The sequence below is a fragment of the Anarhichas minor genome, unplaced genomic scaffold (genome assembly GCF_050575085.1).
Source record: "Anarhichas minor isolate MPS153535 unplaced genomic scaffold, ASM5057508v1 ptg000003l, whole genome shotgun sequence".
NCBI lineage: Eukaryota > Metazoa > Chordata > Actinopteri > Perciformes > Anarhichadidae > Anarhichas > Anarhichas minor.
The window spans coordinates 11276594-11301922 of record NW_027466449.1 but is presented as its reverse complement, the minus strand read 5'-3'; the positions used below and the strand labels follow the sequence as shown (position 1 = coordinate 11301922).

Genomic DNA, 25329 nt, shown 5'->3' with positions numbered 1-25329 from the left:
GTAAAAAATAGCAGCTGGCTTCTAGGACATGTAGCTCTAAACGTTTTATAAAATAGTAGGCGTTCATGGCCTCCAGGAAGCTTCCCAACAAACCACACAAACAAGTGGTGGCACCAGCAGTGGAGCCTCTGCCTCCAGTGGGTAATTTAATACACCATACTAACATAAACTACGAAGCCACAGCACTAAGCACTACACAGCCGAATTATATTCTTCAATCGCTGGACAACTTTGGTGATGCAACTGGTGCAAATTACACGGTGCTCACTCATAAGAGATCTTAGTGGCCAGATAGTATACCAAGTACCACGCGACACCCCCACAAACCGCCACATCCCTCGTTAAAAAAACTCAGCCACCTCCTCCCTCTTATTAAAACGGTGTGTTCCTTCCATCCCATTACACCAAAGGCTCTCTCTCCTCATCCAACCCAGGCTGGTTAACTGGCTGTCTGGGTCAGTCGCTGTCCGTGGTGCTGATGTACCACTACAAACCCTGTCCATTCTCCCCTGGCTGCTGACTCCGTATTTGTGTGTGTGTGTGTGTGTATCAGAGCCCATATCATGCTTCTTAACCACATACTCTTACACATACTGACTCTAAGCTACATCTTCATCCACAGCTTCTGTCTGTAATTATGTTGTCAGAAGTTCAAGCCATATCCAGCAGACTCGCATGAACAGGCACAAGCATACACACACACACACACACACACACACACACACACACACACACACACACACACACACACACACACACACACACACACACACACACACACACACACACACACACACACACACACACACACACACACACACACACACACACACACCTCCCTAGGGATTTTAGAGAGCAGGAAAGTGTAGAATTAGTGTAGTAGTGTGAATCTCTCACTGGCAAAGGAGGGCCACTCTGGCAAGATTTCTTTTTACATTTTCCGAATTATTACCTGGGTGTCCCCTTCACCACTTTTGAAACGCTATTTCTACATTTTAAATGTGACATTTTCATTGTTACTCCAGATATAAATGACCTTGCCTCTTCATTTTACACATTTGACTTCATGCTTTTGCCACATCTCTGTCACACTCTCTCTCCATGTGTCTCCCTTTTTTGCCTCACTTTCTCACAAGTTGAAATTAGTACACCTTTCTTAGGCAAGGTGTCGGCAATTTGGCGCTTTTTTTTACATTCACAATGGCAGCAGCAAATGATACTTAATTTGCTTTCAGGTGTGGACCGCGGCACAATGTTTTATGCATGTCTCCAAGCCGCATGGGTACAGATGCAAAAACCTGGGTGGTCATTAACTGACAAAAAGCCCTGCATTGATTTTCCTCACTGTGATTTAAAAAGAAAAAAAATCATTTTGGTGGGGTAAAGTAAGATGAGAGCGCGGCGAGGGGGACGTGGCAGCGGGGGTGATGGGGGAGTGGGGGGGGGGGGGGGGGGGGGGGTGCAGGATGGCTGCTGTTGCCATGGTTTCAGGAGATGGCCATTATCTCTGTGTAGTTAGAAACTGACCCCTTGCCTCTCTCATTAGCTGAAGTGCATGCCACTGAGTGTTGACTAGAATCCTGCCTTCCTCATATTCCCCCTCCTGACCCCCTCTCTCCTGTACACCCCCCCCCCCCCCCCCCCCCCTTATCCTCCTGTCTGGCCCTGGCCTGTCACTCAGTAGCTTCGCCGATGCTTTGTGTTCCATCACTTACATTCCTGAGGGGGGGGCTCTCACGGACAAAATAAGGTGTGAAAAGGTGGTACGCACATCGAATTTCTTTCAAAAGAGAAAGAAACACACAGACAAACATTAACACTTGCATACGTACAATACAATTCCACGTACATGCAGATTGGCAGTACAAATGCACGCCGCTCTCCTGTAATAAGGAGCTTTTTGCTGGAAGCAGCCTGAGTGTTGAGCCCTGTCCATGGTGCTGAAGTAAGTGCTTGCACTTCTATTATTACTCCTCTCTGGAATCTACAACCCCACTGCAGGGTATGAGCTGTAAGTGGCAGTCACATTTCATGCAGACATGTAAGGCAAGTGAGATAAATACAAATAAAAAACAAACAAAGGACAGCATATTGTTGTCTCCTGTGCGTTTTCTGTGGGCTGCCCTGGTGCAAATGAAGCCGCTACACACGTTTGCACTGTGATCCAAGTCACTAAGCTGTATCTAATGTGCAGAGTAATTTGTGGTGTTTTGTGGGAGGAAAATAACACTTTACAGAGTGGAAGGGTGAGGTTAGCAGAGGCCAAACCTCAGGGTCTGTTCCACCAGCGCCTGCTTCTTATTCTGTTGCCCTGGACAGGCAATTACACTGTCGTCTCTGCTGTGCCAAGCTTTGACGGACAGCCAGACTTATGAATACACACACCCATTCACATAAACATGACAACAAACAGACACATAGCCACAGACAAATAATGTATACACTCAAACATGCACCCACATAAACGTACACAACCATAAAACAATGCAGTCCCTCACACTAAATCCTTCATACATTTATGCACACACGCATGTTCTTCTCTCCCTCCTCCCCTTCCCTTACCACATCTAAGGACTTCAATGGAAGTGTGAAGGACTGTCTGATTGCAGCTCTCGTTGTGAGTACCGTGTTAAAAAAAAAAGAGAGAACAGAGGGGGAGCCATTTTAAAATCACCTTCCTTCTCTTGATAGGGCCGGACCACAAACACCACAAAATGACAGCATAGAACAGATGGTTTGGAGGCAGAGTGGGGTGTGAAGAGAAGTAGTATGGCATGATGTAGGTACAGTGAGGAATAACTATGTATATATTGAATATTTGATGGTGCTTAACAAAGCTTTAATAGGCTTAAGTGGCAACCCATTATGTTAGAGAATCACTGGCGTGATTTGATTTCGTTAAATGGAACCCTGGTCCGCACATTTCAACAGAAACACATGTTAACATGAACATGTATGAAGCTTGACTGCACCGGGGCTTTGGCTCTCAAACAGGAAAAGAGGAATGATTAGGTGAGCAGTGATGTATTATGACACACACACACACACACACACACACACACACACACACACACACACACACACACACACACACACACACACACACACACACACACACACACACACACACACACACACACACACACACACACACACACACACACACACACACACACACACACACACACACACTTCCTTTAGTGTGTTATCCTCATTCTGAGTGATTCAGGGCATTTGTTTCTAACTGTTGCATCCCTAAAGTGTGAGAACATCCATTTCAACGCATACCACAGGAGGTACGGAGGGAAGTGAAGGAGGGATGATAAAAAAAAAAAAGCAGGGTTTTCTATTTCAAACCACCACAGAGATGGTAAACTCCACCAGCTCATGTTGCTGTGTGGGCTTGGGTTTATACATGAGGGCACAGTTTGAAACCCAAAGTCGTGTACAGTTCATGTCAGGGGTCAAACCAACAGATGCAACTCATGGTCTGTCTCCTGTGGCGACTGATAATGTCACTGCGGGACAGCGCCCAGAGGACACAGAGCATAGTATGGCCACAGCCCATTCACTTCGTCTGCTCATAGATCTGGGAAGCTATTGTGGTGTAAACTGAGTCAAACACGCTCAGAGGCACATGTGTACACACATATAGGTTTATGCAAATCAAGTCAGTCTCTGTTAAAGGTACTGGGTGAGGGTAAAGGAAAGGACAAAGAGAGGGAGGATAAAGATTTATGAAGAGACTATTGCTCACTGCTCTGCAGCAGCTATAGCTTTACTTGCGTGGGCTGAGCAGAGAGAAAGAGCAGTGCGGGGATGGAAGCATCTCAAAAAGAAAACGAGTGAGCGAGCAAGGTACAAACACACTGGGGTTTTTAGGATCATTAAATTTATTATATGTAGTCTGCCCACTTATACACATACAAAAACATACAAAAATACAGTATTTCAAAAACCATGGAGCCAACGTGTACTAGCTCTATGTGCTAGGAATCTATGGAAATATTGATCGACCTGCACGTCCGTGATCGATATCTCATTAGGCACATTTGGGAAGATGGATGCAGCTCCCCTCCGACTGCTAACGGTGTCTGTAGCTGATGAGTCTGCCATTAGACACACAGTCTGACATCCACAATGGGCTGAAGCAGCCATTTGCATTGCGGCCCTAATTGCTGTTGCCATTGGTAAATTAGAGGAGTTTTATGGTCGGTGTTTGACATCATTCGTAGCATAATGATGAACATGCCGCATTAGGCTCCTCTCCTGGTGGAACCATCACAGTTTTAGTCTGGGAGGCAGATTTAAGAGTAGGCTTAAGGCATTGCTTGTTGATAACCCTGATAGTAAGGGCTGGCTCAGGCTTGCCTTGGACCAGCCCCTAGTTACTCGGCTATAGGCATAGACTGCTGGGGGACTTCCTATGATACATTGAGCTCATCTCTCCCTCTTTATGCATTCATGTCCCATTAATGCATGTTACTAACCTGGCTCCTTCCCCAGAGTCTTTGTGCTTTTTCGTCTCGCAGGTATAAATGGATCATGTTTACACCGATCATTATCAGTCAAATTCTATTATTACTGCTACTATTACTGCTATTATCATTCTATTATATCCACGGCTACTATTATTCGTATAATATAGTATAGTATAGTATAGTATAGTACTACCCATTAAAGGGGAGTTTTTTTGCCAGTGCTTGCTCATGGGGGAATGTTGTACTTAGAAAAATAGGGCTGCGGTGTATAGTTTTAAGTTGACACAAACACAACATAAACAGCTATTCCTCAAACCCAGAGTCTTGCAGTTGACAAAGTGCACCCGTATAATGGGCTCCAAACCAGGCTGCCAAACAAATCGCTTGGCAGCATTTAAGCTCGTAACACCGATTTCTGACAAGCGGACAGCTGTGCCATTCAGGGTGCTGCTGTGTGGGTTGAAACAAATCAGAGCAGTTCAGCCACATGCAGATTGACAGTACAGTGCAATACAGTATCACAGTGTAGTGGTGATATGTTACTCTGCTCAGAGCAGCCCTCAAATGCTGACTCACTCTCTGCTGGGGCCTACTACACCAATAGCCCTAAGCTGTCATCCACACAACAAACTCGCGCTGATTTCCACATACTGTATCGTTCTACAGTTTACTACTTGAGTAAATTCTTATAATACAAATAATAGTACTGAAACATGCTATACTGGTCAACTGCTGACCTTGGCACTAGATCACTATATAAGCCCCTGGACACAAGTCCAGACTAATCCTGACAAATCTCAACAAAAACCTCCCGTCTCCTCCTGGAATGTGGGAGCGAGCCGATAGGATGGAGGTACAACAGAGTGACGTGGGACATTTTGAGATGGAAAAGCCTCTTTTGGGCATGATTAGACAGCTAATCTAACAGTGATGAGGAGCAGGCGGAGGGAGGGAGGGAGCAACGGAGAGAAAGCATCGCCACAGCCCCATGTTTTTGGATTGTGGTCAGACGGAGGCTGAACTACCCATTCACGGGGACTTTGACTGAAGAGCCCTGGAGATGATGAGCTCCCCTTTCAGCTGCAATCAAAATGCTGCTCGGTCTTGTGGGCCGATGAGTGTGCAGCATCAAACACTCTCCCCTTCTCTCATTCTTATCCCCTCTCTTTTTTCCCCCCTCTCATTCTTCGTGCATTCAGTGGATGCCTAGCAGCTGCTGGTAATTAAAGCACTTTAGAGGCTCACACCACACTGAATCAGAGGAAGAAGAAAGCGAGGAGGAAGACAGGGAAGACAGAGACGCCACTCCTGACCAGCTCACCGCCTCCTTGGCATTCTCTCCTCCTCATCATCATCGCAAACCAACCTAATGTCCTCCTATGTTCCTAATTAGCCACCTTAGAATGCTGCACTTCAATGAGCGTACACGCACAGACATAAAGAAAAGATGGAGGGGACACAATGTTTAGAGGAGAAGAAGGATGGATATCGCGGATGGCAGCTGTAGAAGGAGGGGCGGGGGGGGGGGGGGGGGGGTGATCAAAGCGAGGGGTGTTTGTGTGTGGCAAGCCAACCCTCCCTGGAGTGTGGAAGAGCTTATTCCAGAGGGAAGAGGGAGACGACGCAGTAGTGAGCTGTGCTGAGCTGAGAGGAGATGAGTGGCATACCTTAGATGCTAGCTGAAGGAGGTGCACACAAACATGGGAGAGGGGGAAAGACAATTTAAAAAAAAGTCAACAATGGTTTCAGGGAGAAGGGGGCAGAAGGAAGCGGTAGCATCACAGCTGTGGATGGCACCACGGCTGGCAAGAAATTGAATTCCGGGCGAGTGGGAAGAGGGGAGCTCTTCACCAGAAGGGTGCAGCTGCTTTTCTCCAGCTGCATTCGACAGATACTTAGGACTACTACTAATGATAATAACATTTGTTTGTATAGCACCTTTCACACAGTGCTTTACAATAAAGGAAAATAGACATTGAATGAACATTTAAAAAATGAATTGGAGACTTTACCTGAAGGTTTGAGAGCATGTGCATAATTAATATTTGGTCAAACACAGACCTTCCCAATTTCTCACTGGACACAAACTCACTAGGTTTGCGTTCAAATCTATCAACCACTGCTAACAATAATGAAATGTGTGCAGTCTTCATGCTAACTAATCCCATGAAGCAAACCCCTACCTTTACTCCGCCATTAGTCATGTTTAAAACCCTGAACTGTCAGATAAATAAGTGCCTGTTTCTATCAACTATCTTGCAAGCAGTCAGAGAGGATTGATAAGATTACATAATTAATTGAGCACCTACAACTCTGAGACATCATGAACATTTCATTGCGGCTTCTCATGCAAGATGGCACGATGAGACGTTTTTTTTATTTTTAATGAATGGCATAGTCTTTTCTGATCCATGTGTACCCTGAAATGGTTTTATCGGCAACTATTCTCCCGTTAACTTCTTTTCCTCTTTGCAGCAACTCCGCCAGAGCTGACACGGGTCCCGCCACACTCATTGCAGGGTCAGGCCAGAGAAAGGGGTATTAGGACCAGAGACAGGTGGCACGAAGGTCCACTGTGTTGAAAGAACAGATGGCTGATCTGATGTGAATTGTGGTGCTGACCTTTTCTCCCCCACGGTACAGTACAGCAGTCCACACATGCGTTTGTGCATGTTCTCAAAAAAATCGTACCCACGTGCACGCACAGACGTTCACACACGAGCCCACACACACGACATACTCCAGTACGGCATTTTGCAGACTAAACAGCTGTTCCGTCCTCACAGCTGCTTTCACCATAACAGCTAAAAAAAACGAATCACCTTTTAGCACCACCACCCCTGACGCGCTGTGGATTTGAATCCCTACTAACTAAGATGACTCCATTTCCCCACCACACCTACAAAAAAAGCATGTGATTAACAGCGAAGCACAACGGCTAATGTTGTGGTAAATGATCCCTGTGTGAAGGCACGCAGACTGCAAAGAATATAAAGCTTTAGCCAGCCCCTCCCGTACCTCTGCAGGCACACGCGGAATTACCTTGTCACTAGGCAATTATTTGTCCTGTCCCAGCTTTGGAGTGATGTAAATTACTTTAAGTGCACTTTGCAGGGGCCGCCATCACGATAATGATGATTGCGGCGGGGCTCTGACACACACAAATATTCAGCTATACCTTTAGAGAGAGGGGCTGCATTCAGGAGGGACTGTAAGTGGGGAATTCAACACACATCAGCTAAGAAGAAGCTCGGACTGATGAGAGTGTGTGTGTGTGTGCTTATGAAACAAAGGGGGAGAGATTGAGAAAGAGCAGAATGTCTTCTGGCTTCTTTAGTAATGACTTGCATTCATCTCGTGTCCCCAATATACTCTCTCCATCACATCGTCTAACTACAGTCAGCTCAATTTACAGATGTGTATCACAATGAACAATCCAAACGACAATAAATATACATCTTTTTTCCTAAGTCTGGCTTTCTAGAAGTTTGACTTGTTGCAGTAACGCTTCAGTTCCAGCAGGTGTCACTCATGGCTTCTATGCTTATTCTTAAGGCAACAGCGGGATGTACAGTAAATATCCCCTATCTTGCTCTGGAACAGGCTCAACAAATATAGGCTTCACCAGTAAACATGCGTTCAGGCACAGCAAAATGCCTACATGATATTCCTTTTTGGTAATTTCTTGTGTCTTTTCAAATTCTCGTAAATCATACACCAACTGAGTGCTGTCATTTCCTGCTAATATCAAGTCATTACTACACAACCATTCCCAGACAGTCTTCTTTCCTAACACTTGATTTGATATAGATACACATTAGGAAAATATAAACCTATCTGCCTTTGTGTGAGGAAATTTGTAGGCCATTTTGGAGAATGTCGAACAAAAATGTGTGTGTAAAGTGTCTTCAAACTGACCGAATGACGATTGAGGGATACTCACATATTATGCAGGACACACCAGCCGCAGTGTGGGTCCCCGGAGCTCAAACACTCTCCACAGGTCCCGTACTGCTCACATGACTCGATGGGAACCTGGATAACCTGAAAGCACATGAAAGGTCAGAGTGCAGGCAGCGCAACACACATCACAAGACGCACACAAAGAAGCCTCTGGGTATGTGTGTGTGTGTGTGTGTGTGTGTGTGTGCACTAAAGGAATACCTATTCAAGCACACACCAACAGATGATTGAACAAACAAACATCTGCATTCACTGGCAGCATTTGAATGCGATATTTCCATCTTATGATAAGTCATATATGATGTTTTATGTTGACTGATTATGTATGGCGATGATGTGCCCTAAATGTTTGGGTGCCCCTGTGTGTCAATGTGTGAGACGTCAACTGCACAGGCAACTGTTGCCTTTATCATAAGCCAGAGAAACAGTAGTGAGCAGGTGGGATCAGTTGGCCAGAGAAAGCTGTTGCTCTGCCATCAATAGGCTCTTGTCTTCACAGAGGCATCTGTCCACATGGGTAGAGCCTGTGCAAAAACACTTACACGTGGACAGTAGCACAAGTAGTGACAGACGCTTTTCTCAAGTCTGACTTGATTACATACATTTGAAATCAGAATGACAGGGCGTTTTTTTTAACCAGCTAGTGTAAGGTTAATACTTTTTAGAAAAGTATAAACAAACAACGTATTATAAACACTATAGGTGTAACTTTTTTCCCCCAAGTTTGTGTAAAGATCCACTTCATTAAACAAATAGATTGCAGAATAGTTTTAAAACTGAAAAGTAATTACTCACGTTGTACTGCAAGTTGTTCTTCTTTTTTTTTTTTTATAAATTGATGGAGCAGATAATTCAAAGCTAAACATGTTGAAAGTGTCAACAGCAAAGTATTTGAATAAGCACTTTCAGCACAAAGCAAACACTCCACACCCACGAATCCACGCTAATCCCCACAGGGCTGTTGGACTACAATCATTTGAATGAAGAACAAACATCCATGCGTTTATGTGCTTATGCGATTGACAAAATAAATTTACACAAATGCAGGGTTGATCATTTATATTATGTGGAGACAACCGAGTAGAGAAGCACTCAGAATCAAATCACACATCTCAGCTGGCCAACTACTGAGATGCGTGTCAGCTGAGTTGTTGTGTGATCCACAGGCTGGGCCCGTTTTCAGCTGCTACATAACATGCTCTCATCCGTCTGTCAGTTATATATAATGAGTGTGTGTGTGTGTGTGTGTGTGTGTGTGTGTGTGTGTATGTGAATCTAGCTGTGTGTCGGTCTCTCTGCCAGACAAGGTTCTGCTCAGCCACATGGCACTCAGTCTGTCTGAGTAGAGGTCTGTGCGATCTGGAGGTCAGTGTGTGTGTGTGTGTGTGTCTTTTTAAGTGTCCGGGCATCTCACTGTGTCAGCAGGAGTGAACACACACAGTACACACTGCCACACAAACACTAACACTGCACAGCATATTGACCAGATGCAAGAGAAGAGTAAGAGTCTGATACAGATACATTTTCAGTCCTGTCTGTCTTTCAAATTCCTGGCAATCGCCTTGTTGGATAATGACAGCACACTCTGGCAGTGTGTGCCCTTTTCAGCTTGAACCTCAATGCTCCTGTGCAAAATGTGGGGGAGTGAATGAAGGGTGCAAATAACACATTTTAAGTGTTTCTTGAAGCCCATGCAAATCGCCCACAACTGGGTGATAATAATTACTGTCAGCTATAGGAATAGATAACAGCTGGGTGTCCATCAAAGGCTTTTCTTTATTACGACGTATCAAATTAAAAGAAACAGCTGACAGCAAAATTTGTAACATGCACCTATTATTGCATGGCCTGTCAAGGTTTGCTGTGAAAACTCTGAGCAACGGAGTGCTGCAGGATTGAGTCCCAAAACCCCGATACGAGTTCGTATTTTTGCACTTTTGGTTCCCTCGTCTCAATGTCAATGGGTTTTTTGAATGGATTTTTGGTTCGATGCCTGAAATGAGGTCTGCAGTTAGCACAAGCTTAAAATATGTCAGTAAATGTCCCTTTCTTGAGTTTTGAAGCTTTTACGTGCCTTAAAAAAAGGCTAAATTCGACTACTAAGCATCGTCACGCTGACTCGTCCGCCTTTATCTTCATGGTGGTGATGTGAAGTCACGCGACCGTAGTGTAGTTTATTTATATCCTAACGTTAGCTTTTTGCCCCTAGCAATTGCAATTACGCTTCAAAAATCATAAAAAAAAAGCGGTGTTCATTTGTGAAGAACATCTTGTTGAACAAAACGTGAAAGTATAGTAAACGTTGGTTTGCCTCAGATCTTATTTTACTGCAATAATCCTAAATCCAATGTAAAAATCACATTGGCTTTTCGTTGAGGGAACCAGCGCCACGCTAACTTCAGGGTTGGTCTACAGAAATCCGTCAACTCTGCAGCACTCTACATGTGCTCCAGCCTATATTATTTTTTCTTTGTTTTGTCTTTGCTCCTCAAAAGCTCAATAACCCTCCACCTGTCTGCCTGCTGGTCCTAAACCCTGCGGCAACAGAAAGACGCGCCCAGGGGACAAAGAAAGCCATTGACACGGTGGGACTTCAACAGTCCCTGCTCTGTGTGGCAGCTACGCCATGGACACTCCTGTTAGATTAACCCCCTGCCACCTCAACAAACTCTATTTGTGTGTGTGTGTGTGTGTGTGTGTGTGTGTCTTGCCTAGCTTCAGGACAAACAGGTGGCATGCTGTAATGAGCTGCAGAAGGGGTCACATCAGCAGCAGAAGCTGCAACTGATGACAAACAAGCCCACCAGGAACGCGGTCGGGGAAACATCCTGTGTGTATATCTCAAAGTGAAGCCCTCTTAACCCAAAAACAAATTTCAGATCCTTCCCAAAACGTGTCATAGGCTGACGAAACTTTGTAGTATAACTTTCACGGATGCAGCCATGAAAGGGTTACAGTGTGGAGACAGCTGTCAGCAGGGGGGAAAGTCAGGGAGTAGTGGGGGGAGCTGGGGGTGTCCCTTATGGAGCGGTGTCTAAAGACAGACAGACAGACACAGCCCGCTGTCAGCTGACACAGACTGTAACACACAAAAAGGTACGGGGGTAATACAGGAGGAGAGCGAGGTAAACAGGAAAACAAACACATGAGGACTGAAAAAGGACAGAATATGACATAGAGTGTGTACATTGCTGTGCTTTATATACTGTGTGTGTGTGTGTGTGTGTAAGAGAGAGTGCATTGATGTTTAGACCAGCATGGGCCAGTAGTGGAGGTGAGGGTTGGGGGTGGGGGGGGGGGATCACAGCAGCTGTTGCCCAGCACACGCTACAGTCACTCAACACAGCAGGGCTGCACAATGAAGCCCCTTCTCCCACTGTGTGTGTGTGTGTGTGTGTGTTTGTAGGCACACATGCGCAGCGCCATAACGGATGTGCAGATTGTTGTTCCTGTGTTTTCAAGGTAGACAAAGAAGCGCAGCGCACAATCTGATATTGCCTCCCACTTTCTCTGCCGTCTGCACACATCCATCCGCAGCTGACCTGAGTTAGAAAGCATTGCCGGTGAGAAGTACTGTGCTCTGGTAAATCAATGCTAATAAAATTCCTGCTTAAGATGGCCTCAGCGGGGGGGTTAGTCAACCAGAGAGGCTACAGTGGAGTCGCATACTGGAGCAACCTGGGTGACTGACTGACAGCCGCGGGTTAAAACAACAGCTTCCTCTCTTTCAAAGGCCAACGCTGAATAGGCTTCAGCTTCCATTATTATTGCCAAGCCTCCTCTAAACCAGCGGGTCTCTTCTCTGTTACTGAAACCTTTAGGGATTTGGGCTCTAGTATTAAAGCGCTGTCCTAACGCAGGGTTTTTATGCTTAATATTTAACCGAACATGATTTTTGCGTAATTAAAGTCCTGGTGAAATGGAAAATACACTTTCCCAGTTTTAATCCACCACCCCTGTGTTAATTGTTCATTCATCTCTTGTTAAATGCCAAATATGAAAAAAAATATATCAGTCAATCAAATCCCTTTTTTTTTTTTTCTCTCTGTGAAACGGTTTCAAATCTTTGATGATTCATCTTGCACTCAGAGGCATTATTAAAAAAAATCATCAAATCAGGTGACACTTTGTGCGACTCGGTTATGTAAAATTGCACTTCCCTGTTGGATCTCGGTAGCTAACAGAGCAACATGGAGTAATAAGAGATGTGTGTTGAGGGAAAAGTGGGCAAAAATGTTGCTTTCATTTCCAAAAACAACGTGGCTGTGAGAGGGAGAAAACGACTGGTTTTCAACTACTGCAACGCGGGTAGTACAGCCGTTCATCTGCATGTACTGCCCAGTGACACAGAGCCGGTTAAAAACGGTGGCCCTTTCATCTCTCCTTCATCCTCCTCATAATCGAACAACAGGTGAGGAAGGTATGTGTGTGGAGCAAACGGTTCTGTAGCTCCGTATCGCGCTCTAAGCACTTTTAAGCGGTCCAATCAAATGTGAAGGATTTGTATTAAATCTCTCTTGTGACTGTACACCGCTCAAATATTCAGTTTCACTGGGGAATATGTCACAGTACAGAAGCTAAAGACACTCTAACCTCCGTTTCACTGGGACATTAAGAAGGCTTTTAAATCCAACCTCTTGAAAGCCATTTGAGACTACCAACATGAGAAATGTAATTGTGTAACTTTTAGCTTATTCTTGTTCCAGTTGTGGTTCAAGAACAACTTTCAACAACATTCAGGGAGGTGATAGTGTTGACACAGAGAGCCATGGGTGGGTATTGCATAATAAACATGCTACTGCCTTCGAGGCATATTAAGAAGATAAATATACCAGATGATAAGATTTTAACTGCAAATAATTTCCAATGCTATTTTTGGCCACCTTGGAGGCTCCATTTCAGCTCCTCAGTCCTGCTCCTGAGACCCAGCCATGCTTACTGCATCTCTGTGACGGATGGGGGCACAGGGGGCAGGATAGCAAAAGAAGACCGGGGGGGGGAGAGAAAAAGAAAGACTGAGTGAAAAAAAGGGATAAAAGGAGGACAGAGCAGAGTGGAAGCGGCCCATTGTTTTGTGTTCTGATGAGACCCATGGTCTCTGCGGTGCCAGATGTGCCTCGCCATGCTGAGCGAGAGAGAGAGAAAAATCCCACCGTCACCACTAATTCAGAGGAAGCTATTTTGCAAGTGGTTGCCTTGGCAACAGGTCTGGCTCTGACCTCAGGAACACCCCCACATCCACCACCACCACCTCTCCCTCCAACCTTCGAAACCGTCAGCAGTGCACGGTAAACAGCTGGCACCTCTGGGACTTCCTGCCACCTACACCTCTTTTTAAACATGTATAGACACACACACACACACTGGCGGCTCCCCTACACCCTATCCATTTTTAATGAGAGTTAGCCAGGCTACCACGTCACTGGAATGAGGCACATCGATCATGAACACAATACCCATTCCAGCAGAGAGAGGGGCGGGCGGGGGGGGGGGGGGGGGGGGGGGCATGGGAGGGGTGTATGTGCCTGTTTGAGCGGGCTTAATGACAAAGGGACAAAAGCAGAGCAAATACTTGCTGCTGAATGAATGAAAAGCAATGGAATCTACACGTCCCCGAGTCCGTTAGTCCCACAGTGACCCGGCCGCCAGCGTTTCCTGTGTCCAGACTAGCTCCACAAGGACGGCCACTCGTTAATCTGCTCTAGTAAACCCACTGAGGCTCTTCCTAAGGAGCAGCCAACATCTCGCCCTCGTCTCGTTCTCGCTCTCTCCTCGTCTTTCTGGTCGTCTATTCCTCAATGCACAACATCCTCCCACTATATACTCTCCGAGATCCAAACAAATCCGCTCTGTAGTTATGTGGCAGAGCCATCTCATCCAGCCTGTTGACATCCGCCCACAAGGAGTAGCAGAAACAAAAACTCATATCATCACTATCACTATCATACCCCTCTGACTTTGTTCAACCTGTTTTAAAGGAAAGAAAATGAGAACAAATTACTTTTCTTTTTTTTTTGTTGCTGTCTTAGACTTAGAGGTCAGTGAGTGGTTCAACTCACTCATCAATATTCATCCTAAGCCTGGCTGGCCCTGAGCAGAGAGGTGAGGGGTTCTGTTGAAGTGTTATGGCTGGTCCAAGGATAACCGGGCCGGGAGACTCGCACCAATTATACCTAGCTTGATTAAGGACCGAGCGGGGGCATGCGTGTGGTTGTTGTGGGTGCTCGGGTGCTGATCCCTCGGAGGCCTTGAGTGGACTGCGCAAAGAAACCACAACAGCTGGGAGCTTTGATGACAGCTTAAAATCCACATTTCCAAGAGCAAATGTGTAAAAGTAATTCATTACAACCACATGTGCACATAATGGCTGCACATAAACATCCTCCTCATCATACAAAAAACTAAAAAACTACGACCTTCATTCCCGGGAGACGTGCTGTTGAAATCTACAGCTCTGTTCCGGCTTTAAGGCATATTGCTTTTAGAATACTTGTCTTTGTTGTTGTTCTTGTTACAGATGTCAGAGGCCTCCCTGACAAGTTTTGTGTAGAAATACACAATATTGATTTTCCTCCACTGTATAACTTTTATTACAGAACTGTCTACAGCACGAATGCGGGATAGGTTCTGGATAAATGGGAGTTAGGATAATTCAATGGGATATACACTACCATTGGGTGTTCTTTGAAGGTCATAACCTCTTTTACTGGGGTGCTTTTTCAGAATAACTGATTTTAAAGCACAGGAGATTGCGTTCAGAGTAAATATTATTCATTGATTTTAAAGAGGCTAAACCTTAGAGGGAGAAAAAGCAGAGGCAAAATGAAATGATACAGCTCGCCTCATCTACAAACAGCCATCTCGCATACTCCACAAATGATTTGGTGTGAAAATGGGAGCTTTTAACCTTTATTGTCACAGCCAGCTCTCTCAGCCCATCTTTTCCTTAGTTCTCTGTCTATTCACCCACACAAAGAGAAGACACAGAGGCACACACACACGCACACATTCATTTTCTTTATTGGATTTGGCCTGAGCTCGTAGATTTGGGTCAATTGAAAACAGCAACAGCACCACACCGGCTGGGTTTAGAGTCAGAATGAAAGAAGGGGGGGGGGGTACACTAACTATCTCTGAATTGTTAGACTATGGTGGATATCCAGCTATCACAGTTTAATCAAGCAGAACTGCCGTTTCCAAATCCCCGTGCCAATGAGCATCGGTAGCACGACAACACGGCCCCCTCTGCCTCTTATTAGGGCGTCACCCCCCCCCTGTACCCCGTCAGACCCGGACAGACCTGGTCCCTGGCAGCTCATCAGAAGTAACAGACTGGTAGGAGACAAACTGCCAAGCAGGAAGAGAAGGCGAAGAACAGGTCAGGCGTGTGCCTTCTGACCGCAGTTTGAACTCTGAAGCTGAACTGGACATCGTGTGTCAACGCTAACTGCATAACTGATAATACGGTTCAATGTTTTCATCATGACATTGCTTGTGATGAGCAGTCATTGTCGCGGTGTCTGTGGTGGAATTCGTGTGGCTAAGACATTAGCGATTTCTGTAGGTGTCGCTCATGTGTTTGTCTGCTCAGTCCTGGTTGTTTTTTTGTTGCTCTGGCTAAAATCCAAGCTCTTCTACTGGCACGGCACTATCTTGCCAGAACATATACGGCACTGGTCTGTCAGTAAATGTCCAGCTGAATTACTACTTTGTAACAAAGAGTAGCTAAATTGAATGTGTTTGTTTTGCCCCACACCTCCACTATTACATCCATCCCGCATATCTGTCTATGAAGACTGAAATATTCATCTTTTTACACATTCATTTATTGATCAGCTGTAGGATATAACACGTTTTATGTTGCACACACCATCACACTAGTTGGCCAACCAGTGCTACTCTGTTTAGTTTAAATAGCACAGCAGTAAGGGCATCAGAATTTTAAAAAATCGTGTTTGTTTTAAATAAATATCAATGTAGATTTAAGGACCGCCAAAAGATTTTTAAACAAACTATTGACCTTCTCTCAGCTTTAAGTGCCCATTCCCCCCCTAAACAGTACAGCTGTGCAGAAACACATAAAAGTCCCTTCTCTCATTTGGACACACTTGCACAAACATGGCATTGGATTTCAGCATGTGTCCCCTGGACTGATGGCCAACTGTATGGATTAAAGACAGAGTGGCACAACGGGCAATAAGGAAGATGGAGGAGGGAGATGGGGCTGTCTGACTTCTAATCTCTGTTTGTGTGTGTGTGTGTGGTTTAGCTATTACAGACTAGAGGGAGGAGTCACAGGGGGATGTGAGGCAGTGGAGGGAGCGAGAGCATAGAAATAATGGAGTGAGGGAATCGACCAGTGAGGAGGAGGAAAAGTCCAACCAGTCGATACAGCTAGGAGTGTATCAATTATGTATGGTTTCAATCCTCTTTTTGGGCAAAGGAGAGCAGAGGAGGAGGTTAGCCTGAAAAGTGGGGGTGTTTGTGTGTGATTTGATTGTGTGTGTATGTGCTTCATATATATATATATATATATATATATATATATATATATATATATATATATATATATATATATATATATATAGCAAACCACTGAAGACCTTGAAACCAACAGCTTTAAAATGCTCCCAACTGGAGCATAGTTACATCAAAAACAACGTTCATAAAACAGCTAGGGTGGTGAGACATCTGAATTTCAGCGATGTGTCTTTTTCTTTGTCATTTCTCACTCCTAATAACCAACATTAATATGCATGTGACAACTATTAACCTCACTGTAGAAAAACACTTGCACAGTAAAAAGACATTAATTTGCTTATGCATAATTTAACAGCTTCACATAATAGCATAAAGTCAAGCAAAGCTAATTATACCTCCACAGACTTAACTCTTTTCCTTTCCACCCTGTTGTAAAAGATGTTAAGATGGATACTGGTGATGGGATGCGAAAGTCTATGGATCTTTCTCTGGCTTTTTCTCATCTCCCCCCCCCCCCCCCCCCCCGAACCCAATCTTCTGTGCTCCCGTGTGTTTGCTCCCCTTTGCAGGTTTCCGGTCGAGGTGGCCTCTTTGCTCAGTAATACAGTCAGGAGGCTAAAGGGAGGGAATTACATCCATGCTGCCTGACCACTTTGAGCTCTCAGCCCCCTTCTACCCTGCTTGCTCACTGGCAACCGGTTTAAAGGCCCACACTGACATTTAAGAGATGGAAACAGGGAGCTGTGAAAGTGTTTGTAGATGTGTACGTGTGAGTGTGTGCACTCATACAGTATGCGAAGACAGCTATACAAAATTGACACACTAAAATACCGTGATGACACAGTCTGGTTTATTATGCTTGAAATAGATTGAACCTTTTTTTTTTTAATATCTTAAGTCAACTCAACTGATGCTGCTCTTCTTAAAACTGTAATTCCGTACTTTCATTCCGTTGTGTAGGTGTTTGAAGCTTCAAAAATCATAGAAGCGGTGTTCATTTGTGAAGATTATCTGGCTGAACAAAACGTGCAAGTATCATAAGCCTGTGTTTGCCACAGAGTTTATTTACTGCAATAATCCAAAATCCAATGGAAAAGCCCAGCAAGGGAACCAGTCCGAAGCTAATTTCTGGGGTTGGCCAAAAAAACAACACATTATCCCTGCATCACTCTATACACAGCTTTAGTATAGGGTCTCAGAAAGGTAGCCACTTCAAGGCCTAATATGACTCATTAACATAAGCAGTGAGTTGGAAAATCTAGTGACAGAATGGAGTTCAAGTGTGCTTAACCTTCAGTTGAGGGAAATAAATGCATATGTAGCGAACTTCACATAAGTGAGTTTGTTTCTATGAGTGATACTTAGAGACTACATTAACAAGCTGTTACTTTTAGTTACTCTTACACTTAACGCCTGCCGTAGCTGTCACTCCATATCTCAAGGCCAGTCCATACCTATAGTAGTCAAAGTCACAATGTCTGTCTATATACCTGTCTCACTCATTATTATGTTTACTTGTGTCTTTGCTTTTCTGTGTGCATTCAATTTCGCCTTTTTTGACTGATTTTCTTGGCTGTCAATCTACCTGTCTGAACCCATTTCTCTACCCACCTGTCTACGTGACATTATTGTTGTCTGTCACTTCACTGTACCTCTTTGTCTCTCTATGTATCTCTAGCCTGTCTGTCTTATAGTCCAACATGTCTGTGTGTCTCTCAGCGGGATCCCAGACTGTCAATGCAGCCAGTAATGAGGTGTACGCTTCAGTCAGCATGTGAGGAGTTAATAAGGAAGCAGCAGAGGCCATCACACATCAACAGGCATGAGCGTGAGCGTGTGTGTGTGTGTGTGTGTGTGTGTGTGTTTGGGGAGGGTGTGAAGGCTAGGAAGCCTCCCTGGCACACTTATGGATGTCTGTTGACCAACGGGGGTATTGATTTAGAGGGGAAGGCAGAAAGAAATGAATTCTGATCCACAGAGGGACTCCACAGTGCATGTCGGGAGCATGGACGTTTTTTTTGTGTGTGCATGCAACAGTGTGTGTGTGTGTGTGTGTGTGTGTGCATGCATGTGAGGATGTTTGTTCTCTTTGTCTCAGCGTCTCTGCCAGTGTACATGATGTACATACAAATGAAGGGTTTGGTTACACCCTGCTGCTCTAAGGACTGTTTCTTTTGCATAAGCGTGTGTGTTGGTGTGTGTTTTTGCCTGGATGAATGAAAGAGAGGCAGATAGGGGGGATGGGCATTGATAACTAGGCTCAGGTGGTGAGGGACACTTCATCTAATCCCAAACTGGTTGTGTATTTGTACAATACGTGTGTGTGTGTGTGTGTGAGAGAGCATGCTTGCAAGAATGCATGCATGCATATATGCACATCTGTGCCGTGTGCAGGTTTGTATCTTGCGTGAAATACTCCTCACCTGGACTTCAGTCGTGATACGTTAATGAGAGTCTACAAGTACTGAGGCTGAAGGACCTCCTCAGATCCTATAATACAGCCTATATGATTTAATCCAATTTGATTCCATAAGTAATATATAGAGACAGAGGTTATGAAGAAACACGCTCCTGCAGTGGAGAGAAAATTATTAGATTTGCCTTTAAAGAAACTCTGCGGGGTGAGAAGGAGAGAGAAAGCAGTGACTGATCTCCGGTGGTGTGTGTAAGAGTGTCTGGGTGTTTTTGTTTGGCAGAAGAGGAAAAAAAAAAATCAACATAATGAGCCCAAACTGCCTTTGTGTCTCACTCTCTTCGTCGTCTCTCCTCTCCCTCCACCCTCTGTCTCTTTCTCCCTCTCATCCCATGACTCTCCGACAGCTGCTTCTGTGCAGCCAAATTAACCGCTCCCCACTTGCTTTTTGGTGTGAAATAAATAAGCGTTTTGCCTCTGAGACACACAGTGGGTTTTTTTTTTTTTCCGTTCCACATGTGAACTTTAAACAGCTCTGGATGCTGCCTCCATTCAGAGTGTAGGTAACGGTATTTGTCCACCACAAATCTGTTGTCTATAGTTTTCTCCATCCAAAATCCCTCGCACAGCCCCATCCGTCACTCTGTGGCCCTATCTATTACTGCCATGTGATCCTTCTGGCTCCAAATATCCGATTTACAAGTTGGCAAGAAGGGTAATATTTCAACAGGCTGTCGGCAGATGCACTGTTTAAATCACTGGCCTTATCTAGCCTGTGCTCTTTCTAATATTTTTCCTCATATATTGCATCCTTGCACATTCATCTTCTTCCTTTAGCTGAATGTGTGTCTGAATCTGTACAAGCAGACATAGTTAAATGTTTGCCTGTGAGTGTGAGTACAGCTTTGCCCACCATCTTAAAGTGGCAGCAAGGACTTTCTGTAATATGTGTCATGTACAGTACTCTTTACCAAATCCTTTACTTCTTACCAAAAACACAGACGCGGGCCCATATAATGTCTGCAATGTACAAACTGTGATGTAAAACATCAACAAGATCATTCTTCTGCCCAGCAAGATTCAAAAATAAGATACCAGACTCGACATCAAATAACACATTCAAATATGCAGTAACTAACACACAGACACACGCACTGTACAATACTACATCCATCACTAGGGCTCAGGCTGACAGCTTTGTCAAAGTGAGCCGCAGGGGAGAGGAGAATGGCATTGTGGGATTGAGTCCTCCCATCGGACGTTGCTCTGACATGAGAGAAGAAAGGGGATAGAAGAGAAACGAAAGGGGGGGGGAAAGAAGTGATGAAAATCAGGGAATGTGTTGCACAAACCCCAGCAAACAGAGAGAGAGAGAGAGAAAGAAGAAGAAGAAGAAGACAAAGAGGTTGAGCAGCCATGTGAAGCCCATCAAAACCAGCAGCTCTCCTGCTGTGGCCTGTTTGCTAAGACTAGGGACAGACAAAGAGCATATTGCAGGCTTGGCAGCATGACCGCATCACACGACAAAACACACAAACATACAGGCAGAAAAGACCTCCTGAGGGTCTGCCAAACCGCAGCAAATGAACCAAGGCCCAGGTTATGACACACACAGCAACAAATGTACCCGGGGACAAATGCACGTAAGATGTACGCGTGTGCACATACACAAACACATATTCACCCGTTTAGAAGGCAGCTGGTGGTGAAGTGAAGTGAGCTGTCAGCCCCTCTCAAACAGGAAAGATCAGTCTACAGAGTCAGCCTGAGACCTCATACATAAACACCTTTACCACAGTGCCGGGGACCGAGCCTGCTGCTTTCGGCTGGTGTCTGGGCTCAGCTTCAAAACCGACTACACCGCACTTCACTCGGTGATTGCAGCCCCATCTCAGCGCTAAGGAGGAAGGCGACCGACAGAAGCTAAAAGAGACAGCGAAAGCAGGAGTGACAGAGGCAGGGAGTCTTGAAGACGTGGCCTCCCCCAATTATAGACCAAACATTGCCACTCCATTCACTTCGTACCGTTCTCCCGGCTCCTGACAAACCCATCGTGATTCCTTCAACCAGCACTCGTGTTTCTCCCTGACACTCTCTAGGCTCTAATTAGGCTTGTAAATAATTATTGCAATTAAAGCCTACAATTAGGAGGACTGAAGCACCGCCATTAGTTTCACAATAAATGTCATGAGCATTCTGCATAGGCACAGGGAGGAAAGAGACAAATGCAGTGTCATTATAGAGGCAGACAGACAGTGAGAGTGAAAGAGACAGAAAGAGAGAAGGGGGTATATGACAGCAGTTGACATACTCACAGCTCTTAATTACAGAGCTGATTATTCTGGCAGGATGGCTCCTGGACTGCTACTTTGGCTCACATTCACAAAGTGGCAAAGTGAGGACGCAAACACATGTACGACACACAGATGTGAACTAGGGCTGCAGCTTTGGATTATTTTAGTAATCAAGTATTTTACTTGATTAACCTTTGATTAATGGGATAAGAAAATACTTTTGCTTTATTTCGGAGCAATAGAAGATAAGACGGAACAACTAATCAATCATCATCACTAATCCTTCTCAATGTTGATTTTATTCCCATAATATGAAGCAAGGAAAGAAAAGTAATAGGGAAGTTGCTTTGAATTCAGTATTTAAACACAGCAACGCAATATGAAGCGGACAAATTTGCGGACAGGTTTGCTTCTCAAGGTGCTTAGAGGGATGATTGTCTGCCTAACAGTGACCACATCTGTCCGTCTGTCTATCTGTCTATGTCAGCTCATTTCTAAAAATGTGCAATTAGTTTTATTTATTCTGTGCAGAATCTCGCATGAATTCTGCATGGTTCCACCATGTAGCAAAAGTGCAGACTGCATGTAAAAATGAGATCTTTTTTTCCAGGGGCTACGTTTGTGGGTCAGCTGGATAATGGCAAACTCTGGGAGACTGCAGACATACAGAAGCAGAGGTGTCAGAGAGTCTAAGGATCATGTATCCTTTTCCTCATTATCTCATATTATGTCAGGGGGCCAGTGAGAGACTCCTGTGGGAGAGATGGAGGGGAGGGTTGGGGTGAGAGGAGACAGCCGGGAGTTTTAAGGTGGTATTGAGGGGTTTGCAGACACACACATGGAGGCAAATCCAGACACAAACAAACCCTCATGTGGGTCTTCAAATCCATTCATACTCGACTTGACACTATGGAGTCTATTTGTTGATGTCGAGCTCCACGCGGCTACACAAATTCACAGCTTGTACAGTGCGTTAGCTTGTGTTGACCTTTGCTGATATAGCAGGGGACTTAGGTGTGAAGGTGGGAGAGGGGGAGAGGGGGGATGGATGGATGGACGGATAGGGAAATGGGAGGTAAGAGGGCGTTCACGCTGGGACCTGGGTGCCCAGGCTTCTATTAATTAACAGCTTGATGGGGGCTGACAGGACGTGTGTTGCTATCAAATAATGAGGTTAGGATTGGCCAATGGTTCCAGGGTACAAAACCTGATTAACACTAATCCTGGCTTAAGTCAATTAACAATGCCTGCTCAGAGACTCATGCAAATGAGGTGCCTTTGTTAGGTGGGCAAGCACAGAGGAAGAAAAGAGGGCTCAACATTCAGACATGTAAAACATGGCTAGAACGTAGCCGAAAGGGGTAAGGATACTCATATATTGGTCATCATGAGAAAGAAAAAGCTTACTAACAGTGGTCCTGCAGATGGAAGCCATTAAAACATGATTTAATGAAGGGGCTTCTCTAACTGACCTTTTAGGTTTAGTGAACAGAGTCAGTGAACCCTTGAACTTCCCACAACCCCTGACCTCAAAATGCTGAGAGACCGCACATTAACAGATAAAATGTCCAAACAATAAACCAAACACATGGAGCGTGTATGTCAACATGCATCCACATAAACCTTCCAACACGTCTGGTTGAGGCAGGAAATGAGGCACATGCAAGATGCACGTAATTCAACTCCCATAAAGAGACCATATCATTTGAGAAGGGAATCTTTCATTCAACAGCTGCAAAGTCACATGATACAAATTCACATGACTGAAAAACAAACCACTTATAGGCAGACATTAAAATGATTGTAGAGGGAGAATGGACACAGAGGGAGAATACAATCCTTAAATTTCCAAAAATATAGAATGACATGAAATATAGAATGAACACAACTTGACGCTCTGGGAGTGAGAGAACAAAACTAACAGCACTAAAAACATATACTCAAAGTAAGCTACCACAAAGTAATAGCAATGTGCGGTCGGACTAGTATATTCACTTTAAACTGCACAAGACGCAAACTCTAACTATACAAATATGTGCACACACGCACATAAGCTCAAGATAAAGGGAGCTTGACAAGTGGGTCAGCGATGAAAGTGGTTTCTTCAGAATGAAAAGCTAAACGGCATCATCAATAACATTGGATGTGTGTATTGACAGGAGAATTTATCCTAATTTGTCCAAGTGTCAATATCAAGTGAAGCTGTCAGGGAAGCAGCGAAGAATCTAAGCCCAAGGTTCCTAGCTGCAGCTCCTCCACCCCCCCCCCCCCCCCCCCCCCCTCCAACTGCTGAACACCTGGGTAAGGAAGCGGCCATGCGATTGATTTGCTGGCCCTCACCCCATACTGTTGCCAAACTGACCCAGCCGTCGTGCTTACATCCCAGATAAAACATGACAGCCAATCTATCAAGGCCAGTGTCTGCTGTCTGACTGATAGCGGGCTGTCCTGGCGATGTTTGTCTGTTGTTGAGGTCTGTCGAAAAACAGATGCTAGTAAGCTGTGGCCACGGTTCCTCTCTCTTGATCAGCCTTGATGAGGGAGGAATGGGATGCAGATGTGTGGTCCATATGTCGGCACATCACAGTTTCCTCATGCATGACGGAGAACCTTTGTTCAAGTCACTCCTCTCATATAAACACTGGTGTAGACTTTATGGTTACCTGGCATATATGGCAGTGTCATATATGCCAGGTAACCATGTATGTTGTACCATATAACACCTCATTTGACCTCAATTGAAGGCCTGAATAAAGGCCTGTGTAGGGTACAATATATCTTTCTTAACTCCAATATATGTGGTTTAAAACCCAACCACCGATTCAACAGGGGAATTTGGGAAAATTCAGGGAACTTACAAGATTAAAGACATCTCTTAAACCCTGTGAAATGCAGAAAAGCATTTCACATTCAGGGGTAAGAGAGAAAGTAATGTCGCATTCCAGTTTTTGGACCTCAATGGGATTGTGGGAAGGATTGAGAAGAGAGTGCAAACTGAATTCTGCACAATGCTCCTACATCTTGAAAGCTGCCTCTTGATTGTCTTCTGCCCTGTAATGGTGGGTTGTCGAGTTATTGGGACTCTTTGTCACTGAAGGACAGATTGGTAGGAAACGCAGAGGTAAAGGTCAACGGTCAAACCCCTCGTCTTGTTCACTCTCTGGCAGCTGCAAGCTAAACAGCCTGCCCCGAGGCCGACACAGGGTCAAGGGACAGCAAGGCAACACTTGTTGAGGTTGTGGTCGTCGCCGGAAACCCCTGCGCTACTCAGCCCTGACTGCAAACTAACTGAGCAGTGCAAAGGAAGGAGGGGCTCAGAAGAAGTAGACACAAAGCGCTAATCTTTTGTCCCCGTGCCATTTTGACTTTGTTTGCCCTACTGTTGTGTCCATTATTTCGACCTGAACCTTTGCCAGGATGCTTCCCTCCCCAACATATTATTGTTCCTCTTCTTTGAGATAAGAAAGTAAGCGTCTTCTACTAAGCTCTGGTTAAAATAAGAATTGGGCTTTTAGGAAAAACACACAACATGCACACATTCTTCGGTCTCTGAATGAGTGGTCTGGAGATGAGCCAGTCCAATCTGCTTGTTGCGGACAGTGTAAACAGTAAACCCGGGAAACAAAAGGCTCTACACCAACACTGCTGCTAGTCGCTTTTTTAAAAGTCTGCACAAGCTGCGGCACCTACAGTGCAC

At 44.9% G+C, this 25329-nt stretch overlaps 1 protein-coding gene across 1 annotated transcript in view; it reads right to left on the bottom strand.

Annotated features, from left to right (window-relative positions):
- plxna2 (plexin A2) overlaps positions 1 to 25329 on the bottom strand; it is a 147705-nt gene that overhangs the window by 69380 nt on the left and 52996 nt on the right. The window contains exon 4 of the mRNA XM_076097667.1: positions 8425 to 8525. Coding sequence (XP_075953782.1) covers positions 8425 to 8525 — 101 coding nt within the window. The remainder of the gene's footprint in view (positions 1 to 8424; positions 8526 to 25329) is intronic.